The 13,424-nt window shown below is 45.2% G+C and overlaps 1 protein-coding gene across 1 annotated transcript; it reads left to right on the top strand.

Moving 5' to 3' along the window:
- The first annotated feature begins 254 nt into the window (after positions 1–254).
- On the top strand, positions 255–13,050 carry CAVIN2 (caveolae associated protein 2). Its single transcript, XM_026492290.4, has 2 exons — positions 255–1,258; positions 11,327–13,050. Exons 1-2 carry the CDS (start codon positions 776–778, stop codon positions 12,119–12,121), a joined length of 1,278 nt encoding a protein of 425 aa, XP_026348075.1. The 5' UTR covers positions 255–775; the 3' UTR covers positions 12,122–13,050.
- The last annotated feature ends 374 nt before the right edge of the window (positions 13,051–13,424 follow it).

Here is a 13,424-nt window from a genome sequence, read left to right as displayed (position 1 = left end):
TAACCAGGACATAACAGCAGCGCATGTTTCCACGTTCCTGAAATTCAGGCTCTTTCAACTTATTTTGCACCCCCAGTTGCAAGAGTAATAAGAATAGGGCTGTTTTTTCTTGTCATTATCGGAGTTATCTCCATTCCTTTGGAAATTAAAAACTCGCAATGCAAGTACCCCTTTAAACTGGGCCCCTCCCAGTAGGACATCATTCCTCCAGCAGCCCATCAGTTCTTCTAGGGCAAACGCAAACAATACTTTCCGTTACAATAACCGGTAACCAGGAAAACACACACACACACACACACACACACACAGGCGCGCTGTGTTGCATCTGTAGCGTAGCAGCCAGAGAAAAGTTTACTAGCTTTAGCCAACTGAAGTCTGTGGAGCTGAGCCAAATTAGCATGTTTTTCTCCGCCTCTAGATGAAGTCATGATTGAAACATGGCATTGAACTTCTTTTATAAAGGGATGAGGAGAAGAAAAGAAAAGCTAAACCTGCAGGAAAATGTCCCGTGCCAAGGAGCACGAGGTTAGGAAGTGTGTGCCTGCTCCTGAACCCTGAGTGGTTCTCCGTTCTGTAAACTTCGCCTCCCACTGGGTGGAGTAGGGCTTTTAAGAGCAGCTGGAATGCAGTTCCCCTGATCAGTGTAGCCAGTTGTTGCCTGTCTGAACCTCTGCCAGTCCTGGAGAGCAGTGCTCAGAGCTCAGACCAGCAGGCCTCTCTCTGCACCCCACTACCGTCCTTCTTGCCGGAGAAGCACGATCCCACCTGTCCAGCCATGGGGGAGGACCTCGCACAAGCTGAAAAGTTTCAGCACCTGGGGTCTGCCACGTGGCAGGAGAAGCCAGCCAGCCCCAGCCTAGCGCCCTCCTCCACGTCGAGCCCCAGCCTGCACCTGGGGAGCGCGGAGGAGGCCGTCCGGGACAACACGCAGGTGAACGCCGTCACAGTGCTCACGCTCCTGGACAAGCTGGTGAACATGCTGGACGCGGTGCAGGAGAACCAGCACAATATGGAGCAGCGGCAGATCAGCCTCGAGGGCTCCGTGAAGGGCATCCAGAACGACCTCACCAAGCTCTCCAAATACCAGGCCTCCACCAGCAACACGGTGAGCAAGCTGCTGGAGAAGTCCCGCAAGGTCAGCGCTCACACGAGGGCGGTCAAGGAGCGCATGGACCGGCAGAGCGCGCAGGTGAAGCGGCTGGAGAACAACCACGCCCAGCTCCTCCGGCGCAACCATTTCAAAGTGCTCATCTTCCAGGTCAGTGCCCCCTACTCCTCCTCCCCCGCAGCTGGGCCTCCTCACCCGCCGTGATCGCAGTCAGCCTGGCTCTCCCGGCCATTCGTACATCTGTCCTGCCTGTCAGGGATCACACACACAAGGCATTGTCCACCCCCTGCCTTCTGCGGGAGGATGTGGAATCTGCGCACAGGGGTGGAATTTCTCAGGTCACTGCAGCCTAAACCCAAGGCAGATGCCCCAGGGGTCGGTGGCCTGGGCCGTTTGTTTAGCGAGCACCTGGATGCCGTCCATACAGGTCGGGAAGGTGAGCAGGTGCAGGCACCCTGGTCAAATTCATTTGTCTCTCTGCATTATGAACTTGGGGCTCCGACTGCAGCTGTTAGCTGGACAGGGCATATTAATTCCGTGGCTGTTTATTAACTCTTTGTGGAAACGAGACAATCGTGTGAGTTGGTTTTTTAAATCAAGAAGTCAAATTCATGACTGCTTTAAGTGTCTCTTTGTCTACAAGCTACCAGTGTTTGGGGGACTAACCAAGTATTGAAGACTGATTCCATTAGAGTTGAACTCGTCTCTTCCTTTAAGATTCTTTTGGCCAAAGCAGTCTTTGTTATTTTCTAGCAAATGATGCACTAAAAATATAGAGTGTAACTCTTTACAAACACACTAGGTAGGCATCTTATCGCTCAGGGAAACCACAACTGTGAAGTAAAATACAAGCAGTGTTATCCGTTAGAGTTACAAAGGCTAGTCTTGAATATTTTCTCTTTTAAATGGTTTGCCTTAGAATAAAAAGGCCACTTAATTTTTTTAATGCATCAATGATGCAATTAATGTAGCAAGAGGGTATCTGGGGACAGGGAGATTGCGTGGGGCTCTTGTTCCACCAAGTGGTGGGCATTTGTGAATCCAAGGGCAGCCCTGCCTAATGCTGGAAGCCCTTCCGCCCAGTGGAACGCAGCCAACGCAGAGCCCAGGAAGCAATTGCCATCCCTGCCCCAGGGCTGTCTCGTTGTGACCATGTGAATAGGAGAGGATTTCAAAGCCATGGAGGGGAGAGGCTATAACCAACTGTTTGATTGTGAAAGGCACACAAGAAGGGCCTTCATCTCCCAAGGGAGATTTAGAAATTGGAATTTAAACCGAGGGAGCCTTCCTTTTTTCTAAATGAATCTGCTCTGCCAAGTTAGAACCTAAGCCTCCTTCCCTCCATAAAAGGGAAGACTCATCTGGCTGCTTTTTTGTCCTCCCCAAATTGCACTTGATGTAAAGTTTCAGGCCGCTGATGGCCTCCTATACCTTGCAGGCTCTTGCAGCCCAGACAGTTTTCAGCTTTTCATGCAAATGGAATAGCTTTTCATGCACCAGATGAACTGAAAAGAGATACGGTGACTGCGCCTTTCTTAAGCCGTATAAGATCCTTACTTTATTAGCCTAAAAGATATTAGAAATCTCAGCTCTCAAGGCATTTCTAAATTAAATACTGATCTCCAAACAAAACCAAACATGTCCAGACATGTTTAAATCTGAGTCGTCAAAGGAAATTTTCCTCCTTCCCATATGAACTGGGGAGATTATCTCTTGTCCTCTATCCCTTAGTTGAGGGGGCAGGGGAAGTACCTCGTAGAGGAAAATCATAATTTGTCAGGATCGGTTTATGTTTCATTTTGCCACGGATGTTCTGTGGATGTTGGGGGCAGGGATGGAGAATATCCGTGACTAAAAATTCAAGAGAATTGTAAATCTGACATTTAAAAAAAAACAGCGGTTGGGGAACTTACAGACTCGGGCTGCTGTTGAGCCCTACCACGGTCTTGTGTTTTGCCACATTGGATTGACAGGTGTGAAATTGTAGCCAGAAATGGTAGCAGTTCTCCAGATAGTGAGTAAAAAGGTGAAACAGGGTTGCTCAAGAGCAAGCTGGAAGCAAAGAGAATCCAAAGCAATGTATCCAGGCTCCATTCGGCACCTCTTAGCAAGCTGCCCCCAAGGACACTTTTTTTTTTTTTTTTTTTTTTTTTGGAAGAACAGTTTAGGAGACAAGGAACTAAAGTCAAGGAACTGGACCTTTCTTAAGCCACGGAAGACACTTTATTGCCCTGAAGGATATTAGAAATCTCAACTCTCAAGACATTGTAAGATGGTTATTTTCACAAAAACAAAATACAGGTGCAGTCTCTTAGTGGAAGGGTTGTTCTTTCCAGGGTAGTAATTATGCCCGTGGACGAAATACTGACTTGTGCTGGAGAGGGTTCCAGTTTTGGGGGTGAGAAGCTGTATTTTGTCACACAGACACTGGTTCATACTCTAGTTTCACCGCTTGCCAACCACGCGATCTTGTGCCCACTTTGTAGCTTCTCCAAGCTTCTGTTTTCTCATCTGTACACTGAGGATATTAATAGGAACAAAACATGGTTGAGCTCTTTTAGTAAGCCCTGCATGCTCTAAGTGTCGTTCTGTGTGTTATCTCAGTTGCCCCCAATGTACAGATGAGGATGCTGAGATTCGAAGATGTTTCTATCTTGTTTCACGTTATTTGGGAAGCAAGCAGTGTGGCCGGGATGGGAACTCACATGTAATGGATTCCAGGGTGTGCTCTTAACATGAAGGCTTCTTCCTTCCTGTCTCTTTTACACGGCGGGGAGTAAATGGAATAACCTATCTAAAATGCTTAGTGACTGGCACAGTGCTCAAGAATAGAAGCTTTTCCTGGGTGGATCTGAAATGCATTTGCACTGAGTGGAGGCTATACTTTTGCTTGGTTAGAAATATGGTTCTTGCGTGAAAAATGGCTCCGCCCTACCCAAGACCTTAAAACAGCTATGCTTATGCTTTTTATTTGGGACTTATTAAAAGACACACACACACACACACACACACATACCTGCACACACGCACGCACACATACTCTTCCACTCCCTGCCATACGTTGTATGACAACTACCATGTTGAAATCAGTATTATGTCCCCAACACACCATGAGAGCAAAGGACTCTGCCCAAAGGGCCTACCCAAAATAGACCCTTCTAGTAGCAGTAGTCTTCACTGAGTGGCGGAGGGTGGGTGAGAGAGAAAGGAGGCAGATAATATACCAGGGACCACCCTATAAGTAACTTGTCATTTTCAGTCCACTCGAACCCTATGCTAGACTTTCCTTTACTAAATTCATTGGTTTTCTAATTTAACCCCCCCCCCCCAAACTGATGTGAAAATTGAAAAAAAGAGAGAGGAAAGAGAATCTGTCGCTTCAGTTGAGCATATCTAGTACGGGAGCATTCAGAGGATTAGGTTTCCAGTTCGTGAAGTCCTGTCGTCTCCTCCAACACCTGCAGCTGTTCTGTGGTCGGTCTCTCAGTTGATTTGTCTACTAGGTACTTACACATAAGCGGTTGTTAAATTCCAAACTTTGTCCTTAATTTGTCCCATTTAAAATAGATTATTTATTGCGCAGCTGGGTGGCTCAGTCGGTTGATCATCTGCCTTCAGCTCAGGTCATGAATTTGGGATCCTGGGGTCGAGTCCCGCATTGGGCTCCCTGCTCAGCGGGGAGTCTGCTTCTCCCTCTCCCACTGCCCCTTCCCACCACTCATGCTCTCCCTCTCTCTCTCTCTCACTCTCTCTCTCTCAAATAAGTAAAATCTTTAAAAAAAATAAATAATATAAAGTATATTATTTATTTACTTAAGTGTATGCTGAACTTACCACATTGTTGTGGCGTTAAAACCTCTCATCCCTTTGGCAATTACTTCAAGTTATAGCCAGTGGTATCTAAAACTTGAGAATATTTATCTCCCTTTAAGCAATGAAAAAAAATTGTAAAATCCTTGTTAAACTTAGCAGCTTTTCTTTTTGCACTATTTTATAATAGCTTAAGATCAATGTTTGAATTTAAAATACTATGAGAGGACCCAGTATAAACGAAATAATACTCAGAGGGATTGGTGATCAAAAAGCAAAGCTAAAGACTAATAAGCCCAATGCTTTGCCTGTAAGTATGGCTATCTTTACCTAAAAAGAGCGTTTATACAGAAAATCAGTGAATTTACCATTAAAAGGGAATTTTCTCTGTTGATTGAAGAGCCTAGAATCTCACAGGTAACTGGCCGTGAGGGTGTGGTGCCCACTTATGCCTTAAGGTTCTGATAATGATTATCTGAAAAAGCAGTTTGGGAATGATTTCCAATCTAGGGAACAAAATGAGAGTACTCATGGACAGCTTACACTTTCATCCACATAAAATTGTGAAATTGGGTGAAAGGAGTAGAGGTTGGGTGTTTGCTGTGGACACGTTCATGGAGAATCAGGCCTATCAATGTGTTCAAATATTCATCATTTGGCTTCCTTCGAGGAGATCAGAATTTGAGAAAAGTGCTAAAAGTGTAACATCTTCAGACTATTTTTTTTTTCATCTTCAGACTATTTTAAAGTGGATTTTTTTTAAGATGGTACTTTCTCTATCCAAAGCCACTGCTCTGAAAACCATTAAATTATTACAGCTGTAGAAGAAATGCGAATACAGAAAATCAAAGACACGTTTATGTGACACCTCACCATGTTTACGTCACATTGATTCACATTCCCATAATGGGATTATTGGTTTTGATGTGCGACTTATCCCGTGCCCTTTGAGTTTCTGAGATGAACAAAATACTAGCTCTTATTGTTATTATTTGCACTTCCCAAATGTGAGCACTGCCTCAGGCATGTTAAGTGAATAACTGATTATTGTTTCTTCAAAAGAATCCTTACTTTCTCTCATTTATTAAAAAACTAGACCGTTTCTCAAATGCAGCCCTTCCAAGTATATGTGGCGCCCTCCAATGTTTTGCAGTCTGGAGCTGTTAGAATTGAATGAATGAAAAACATTCTCCACGGCAGCACAGGTCCTCGAGTTTGGGTTCTTGCATGAAACGAAACCTGTTTGGCATTAGTACACCGGGAGATCTCTTCTGAAATTTGTTAATTATTTTTCATGGGATTTACATTAATATCAGAAAATCAAACGTCTTGGAGCTGGAAAGTACCTTAATAATCACTTAGTTTAACCTCATTTTATATCAAAGAAACAGAGGCCCTGAGAAAGTGACTAGCAAGGTTTCCTTTTATTAATAATAGAAATTATAGAGTCGAATGGTAAAATGAGTAAAAACAAACACTGTATTCCCACTATGGCAAAGTTCATGTTTACTGGGTTTTCTACCCCAGCTTTTAAATAATTCAGAATGATTTGTTTTCCATTTTGTGGTGGGTTTTTTGTGTGTGTGGTAACAAAGACTACCTAACCAGTGTGATCTTAAAAAAGAATTGAACCCTTGATAACACTGAAAAATAATGAAACTTTTAAATCCTCCACAATGTGAAAGACTGCTCAGGGATTATAACTAATGCATTTTATTCTTATGACTTGCTGATTCTACCGACAGCTGCCTTAGGGTGCAGTTCTAATCAATGGCTTTATCCACTTGGCAATCTATACCTCAGAAACACAAATTGGAGAAAACCATCAATGTGTAAAAGAGACCTATAAATCAGAATGTCAGGTGGGCATAGTTCCATTTTAATAACTAGTATTTAGAGATTATTGGATAAAGCATCCCATGGACACAAATTTATGGTCCTCATATCCCTTCAGGATGCCACCACATCCCTGTGGGACTGTGACAGCCGTAGTTAATTTCTTCTAACAACAGGGATGATAAGTTAGTGACAAAAGAACAGACTGCTGGCTTCTCTCCCCTCATTCAAGCTTTGGCTCTAGGCTTCCTTTTCTAACGCTGGTCATAGAATCTCCTTCTCTTTTAAAGTGCATACTTCTGTGCATGTGCGAAGATTTGCTTCCATGAGCTCCAACCCAAGAGGTGCCCGGCAAGTTGGCAAGTTTCTCTGTGTTGATATCTACATGCACAACCAGGACGGTTAGCTCGGGAGAATCAGTATAAATAGCAAACAAGCTGAAGTGTAAGGAAAAATGCCACTTCTCAAGAGTTCTTTCCATTCCTTTTCTCTTTCGTGCTGCAAGCACATCATTCATATATGTTTGAAGTGTGCTGTTTAATTCTCCTTCCTTTGAAAAACTCCTAAGGGTTCTTGTGAAAGGTCAGAACCCGGAGCAGCTGCATTAGTGGCGGCTGAGTACCGTTTTGAAAATAAATCTGTAGGGCAAACCGTCAGGCTGCTCTTGGGGGACTCTGCTAGGTGGAAGCGCCCAGGTAAACGATGCAGCCCGCAAAGGATTCTTCATGCCACGTTAAGGAGTCACGAACCCAAAGTCGATATATGAGTGACTAGCATAGTTCAGCAGTGATGGAACTGAGGACAAGTGCTGGGCCCTCCCCCTTGAAGGAGCCGTCGGTGTTGCAATCTGTCAGAGAAGGCAGATCAGAAACGTGAGGATGGGAGGCTGAAGGGGAAGTGTCCCCTCCCTCCCTCTCTCATAGACAGGTGAGCTACCATCGAATGCTGCCACGCGGCGTGTGTGAGAGGACCGAGCGATGGCACGTGTGCAGGGAAGATCGGACGCCGGGGAGCGCGCTCATAGAAGATCTACTGTCTGAAATGCCAGTTGAATGTCCACCGTCCAAACAGCGACTTCACGGTCCCACACAGTGCAAGCAGGTCACTCACACAATAGAGATTTGGAAGAAGCGTCAGTATTTTCCTGCTTCTAAAGACACATGATGGAAAGGCAGGACCTCGTGCGCTCGGATACCCGCAGGTTCGCGTGGGAAAGGCAGGGGCTTGCCCTCAGGCTGGATGCCACAGGCCACCAGAGAACAAACGCTGTCCGGCAGACGGAGCGCAGAACACTGCTCAAGTAATAACAGTGACAGCAGAAGCATAAAGCAGCTGGTCCAAAAGACATAGCTCACTTGTTTCCAGTTTTATAAGGACACATCCAGCTCATTCTGGATTATGTCTGTTGCGGCTGGGTTTATTTTCAGAGTTGGCACAGCGCTCTTGAATCAAGGTCCCAGGCGCTGTAGGAAGCAGTTCAGCGGGTCTCCCTCCGTCCCTCGGCTGCGCTCCTCTGGGCCGTGTCTCCACCGCCCATCACTGCTGACTCACCTGACCGTGCACCTTCCTCACACCTGTCTCCAAAGCACATGGGATGAGAGAGACCAGAATTTCTGACTCAACGGGAACTAGGCTGTCCTAACAACAAAATGAACGTTTAAGAAAAATGGCAGCATTATTTAATTCTTCTAAAAGTACAATTAGTATGTTTACCTCTCTGTTAAGGTTGAAGAAAGGGAAGTTAGCAGGGTAACCCTCTGAATACCCAGAGAGATTAGACCATACAAAATATATCTCTGCTCTGGGAACCAAGGCTTATTTTTGTAGTTTCCCACCCAAATTTCCGCTTCCTCCACGGAGGACTTGCAGTAACATTTCACTGAGTTCTTGGTTTCTGCCTTTCCTGCAAACGGCTCCTGTCAAACTCTCCTAACCCTCTCCCCAAACCCCAGAAGTAATTTAGCTTCTGGACGAAGCATCGGGGCCTTGGCTGTCTCTGCAGTCAGCCTCCCTTCTGGGGATGCTCTCCCACTGAGAATAACATCTTTCCTTAAAAATGGAAACCACTGTGCCCCTTAGACTGAGGTTCTCCTCATTTCCCGGGGGAGCTACAGTCAACGAAGTTCCTTCTAAGATGCAGAGCTAAGCCCATTCTTTTGCAGTCCTCAAGCCTACCCGAAGAGTAGGGCTAATTTCTGTCGCAGCCACCCGCAGGCCTCCCTTAGAAAGCCACCTTACCCAACAGGTGCTCAATTCACAAACCGCTATCGAGCTGCCAGGAAGTATTCGAGTCGCTGGGGCCTAACAGTGAACAAGAGACAAAAATTGCCACCCTCATGGGGAGTACATGCCAGCGAAAGGGGGAAGTCACTCTCCAGAAAAGTCTATGTCTTAAACGACTCATGGGAATCCCATACTCCTTTCAATTTTTTTTTTTACTTTGTCTTTTATACTGTGTTCCTGACACTTTCAATGACATTCAAAATGGGTGGTTGTGGAGAGAGCTTTGGGAAACAGAATCTGTAATTTCTTTACTCTAACAGAGATTCTGTTTAACCAGATTTTCTGCTATTTATCTCTACCTGAGACTTTATCCTTCGTTTCTAACCAATTTACAGAAAGGACCATGGTATGAGTATGTGCGTGTGAGGGGGGGACACGGAGTTGTATCTTTTCAGAGTATCACAGTTTTACCATTCAGTGGTTAATAAGGAGAAGGACTTTTCAGTTTCTCTATAACACACTTGTTCGTTTAGCTTTTGTAAGCAAGAAGTTAAAAAATATGCAGGTACGCTCTTTAGAGCGTGCGTTTGACCCTAACCCCAATGTCACTGACTTTTCGGTCGATCACAATTACAAAACAAGAAGGGAAATTCTTACTGTTAACATGAACTTTACATGACGTTTAGATCCCAGATAGACTTTCCAAGGCACAAAATCTAGTTATTTTTCAAGCTGAGAGTCGACTGGGCAGTGCACGATCTAATCTGGACATCGAAGCCCTGGTTGAAGCCAGGGTGGGCGCGGGCTCTGAAGCCTGGCGCACCTTGGCATCCCTGCAGAGCCCCGAGTGTCCCTGGGAGTGCAGTTTGAAGGCTGCTCGTGGAGGTCAAATCCTCTTGTTCATATCTGGAAGACACTGAGACCCAAGGAGTTTAAGTTATTTGCTGAAAGCCACCCAGCCATTCAGCAGTCCAGCAGAGACTGAGACTCCGGCTCCTGTCACACGTTCTCTCTACTGTGCCATTTCTTCCCATGAAAATGTGAAGAACCTTTGAAGGCTGGCTCTCGTTAATCTAGTATTCAAAGAAAAATTTAAAAAATGAAAGGGATTGGGGCGCCTGGGTGGCTCAGTCGTTAAGCATCTACCTTCGGCTCAGGGCGTGATCCCGGCGTTATGGGATCGAGCCCCACGTCAGGCTCCTCTGCTGGGAGCCTGCTTCTTCCTCTCCCACTCCCCCTGCTTGTGTTCCCTCTCTCGCTGGCTGTCTCTATCTCTGTCTAATAAATAAATAAATAAAATCTTAAAAAAAAATGAAAGGGATTGCTGTGCTGTGTGATCAAGTCTGTGTGAATTCATACCCACCCACTTAGCAGTGTCGGGGTACCATTGCCCTTGCTCTCTGAAGGCACGTTCTCGGGCTCTGCTCCCTGACCCACAGGGAGGGGCAGACTTTGCCTGTGTGCCTAGAAGTTGGAGGAGGAGATATGCTGGGAATAGTGCAGGGAAGGGGGCAGATTCCTGAGCTCTCTCCTCACTCTTAGCTTTGCGGGGGGCGGGGGGGACGGGGGGCAAAGTATTCTTGCCCAAGGAAGCCCTGTGTAACAATAGAGCCTTGATAAGCTGCTTCAGAATTCCCTCTCACTACTCTGAAAATGGCCATGGCATGCCACTTCTGCTTATTAGTGCCCCCAAAGGATACCCTAAACCACAAGACTCCAGGGTGGGCCCCCAGTAAGGCTGGCCCTTGCTTCTCCTACTCTTAAATAATGTCATCAGAAAAATTAGTGTGCAGTTTCAAATACACACCAAGGCTGACCATACTTTTCCTTCTGGGTCCCACCTGGGGAGGGAACCCGATCAAGGCTTTACATAGTATCTGATACTTGATGGCTTCCCAGTCCTCTCTCTTGCCCCCATCTTTTATCTTCTACCTCGGCCTCCAGGCTCTTTTGCAGTGGGATTTTGGCAGGAACAGAGCCATCTGACCTTGAAGGAGGATAAGAGAGAGGCCTCTTGGGTTCACAGTAACTTACTTTAGCTCCTTTATCTAGGCAACTTCCTGGTCTATCAGAACCACAGCCCACTTCCCCCGCTGCCTGTCACTGATAGAGCCCTTGCCAGCTGCCCTCCTAATATTCCCAATAAGCAGCCCTTGCCCTTATCCAGCCTAGCAGAATGACTTGACCAGTTCAGAATTAACTCCTCACATTCTAGAAAACAGAAGCCACAAACGTTTGGTTTTTTATCATCCCCCTGTGCCAGAAAGATTGACACTGCAAATTACAGCAGTTCAGGATGATCTGTGAAATCTGTTACTAACATGAAATCTACATTGTCCATCTTTTCAGGAAGAAAATGAGATCCCTGCCAGCGTGTTTGTGAAAGAGCCGGCTTCCAGCCCAGCGGAAGAGAAGGAAGAGCTTGCTGATGAAAACAAGTCCCTGGAGGAAGCCTTGCACACGGTGGACCTCTCATCAGATGATGAATTGCCCCACGATGAGGAGGCCCTGGAAGACAGTATGGAGGAAAAGATGGAAGAAAGTAGGGCAGAGAAAATAAAAAGATCTAGCCTCCGGAAAGTAGATAGCCTCAAGAAAGCATTTTCTCGCCAGAACATCGAGAAAAAAATGAACAAGCTGGGGACCAAGATCGTATCTGTAGAGAGGAGGGAGAAGATTAAGAAATCCCTCACTTCCAATCACCAGAAGATATCCTCTGGGAAAAGCTCCCCCTTCAAGGTTTCTCCCCTCACCTTTGGTCGAAAGAAAGTCCGAGAGGGAGAGAGCCCTGCAGAAAATGAGACCAAGTCGGAAGACATGCCTAGCAGTGACCAGATACCAGATGAGCAGGAAGAGAGCTCAATCGCGGAGGGCCTTTCTGAAACATCCCAGACCAGCGCCCCAGTGGAAGGGAAGAGCAAGGAGGGGGAGGCAGGGAGGGCAGCCTCCAGGGGGAGTAACTCAGGCAGGGATAGCAACATCGACTTGACAATTAAGGAAGATGAAGAAGAGGAGTCAGTGGCTGTGGAACAGGCCCAGAAGGTTCGCTATGAGGGCGGCTACCTGCTAACGTCTGAGGATGCGGAGCGGTCCGATGAGGACCCAGTGCAGCCTGCAGTGCTCCAGGTGGACCAGACCAGCTAAATGCAAGCCCGCTGCACCCAGCCTGCGCTGCCGTTTAAATGGGTGCGCAGAGCGCAGAACCAGCCTCCTCCACATCTCCAGCACTGCCCCGTCACGAGTGTGTTCTTGTCCGAGCGGCCATCAGTCACCTCACAGTAGCAGCACACACGTGACCGAGATCTCCTATGAAGGCAACCTGTCAGGACCTCTACTTCTAACTTGCTCTTAGGTTCTATTTTTATAGAATTTCTCCAAGATTGCACAGAAGAAGACACGGAGCAGCTGCAAAACGCTGATCAATTTGGCTTAGCTAGAAAAACCAGAGGCTACTTAAGATACTAGTCATGAAATGTGACTCATTTTTTGTCATTCCATAAGCTTGCTGAATAGTGTACCAGTACTCTATTGAATTTCCATAGAACTCTGTGAAGCCGATTATTGTATTTCAAGCGTGTGATATATAATATACATATGTATTTAAGCTAAGGGCATACCTACTTCATATTTTCAGGGGAAAAACCCACTTTTAAAAAAAGGTGAAAGAGAAGGTCCAGGTGGTTATTCACTTAATAGAAAGCAGTGTCTTATTGAAAATGAAGGAAAAAAATTGGAAGACTATAATAGTCAGCTAATAGGAAAGCCAGGACTATCAGAGAAAGAAAACTAAGAAGGAGAAGTTGGAAAATAAGAGAAACAGGAAAGGAAGAATGCCAAAGAGAAAGAAGAGAGAGAAAAACTACGTGCTTAGAAATAAAATATTTACAGTATTAGCTCAAGTATTCCATTCCTTAAGTAATAATTCTAAAGCGTTTCATATATCCTGGAATAATATGTTCTATCTTCACAATATTTTTATTTTCTAATATCTTTAAATAATACGAAAACATAGTTTACTATGTTAAAGCTGCATTTTTCTTAATAAATAAAGGACATTACAAGTATTTCTCCAATGAGGTTTAAAAGGATGTTGTCTCTTTAACACTGGAATGAACATAAATCTTCAAAGTTCACATGAACTGTCTTTTCTAGGAAGTTGGATCATACTATTCTTTCATGTTTTCCAAATTTGAAATAACCCTTACACTCCAGATGATGTAACATAGGTCTAGAAAGATGTTAAGATCAACAGGTTTGAGAAGGGAAGGATTCTGTTTTCTTCCTTTTTGTACATACTGCGAATTTCATCCCAGGTCATATTTTATTTATATATTAATTTCACAGAATATTAGTATGATTCTTCCAAAAGCATGCTAGTGTATATATGTGCACATTTATTCAGACAGGATAATTTGTACTACTGCCTAACATTATACTAAAATATTGC

The sequence above is a fragment of the Ursus arctos genome, unplaced genomic scaffold (assembly GCF_023065955.2).
Source record: "Ursus arctos isolate Adak ecotype North America unplaced genomic scaffold, UrsArc2.0 scaffold_1, whole genome shotgun sequence".
NCBI lineage: Eukaryota > Metazoa > Chordata > Mammalia > Carnivora > Ursidae > Ursus > Ursus arctos.
The sequence above is the reverse complement of the archived record's forward strand: the minus strand, read 5'-3'. Positions and strand labels throughout refer to the sequence as shown.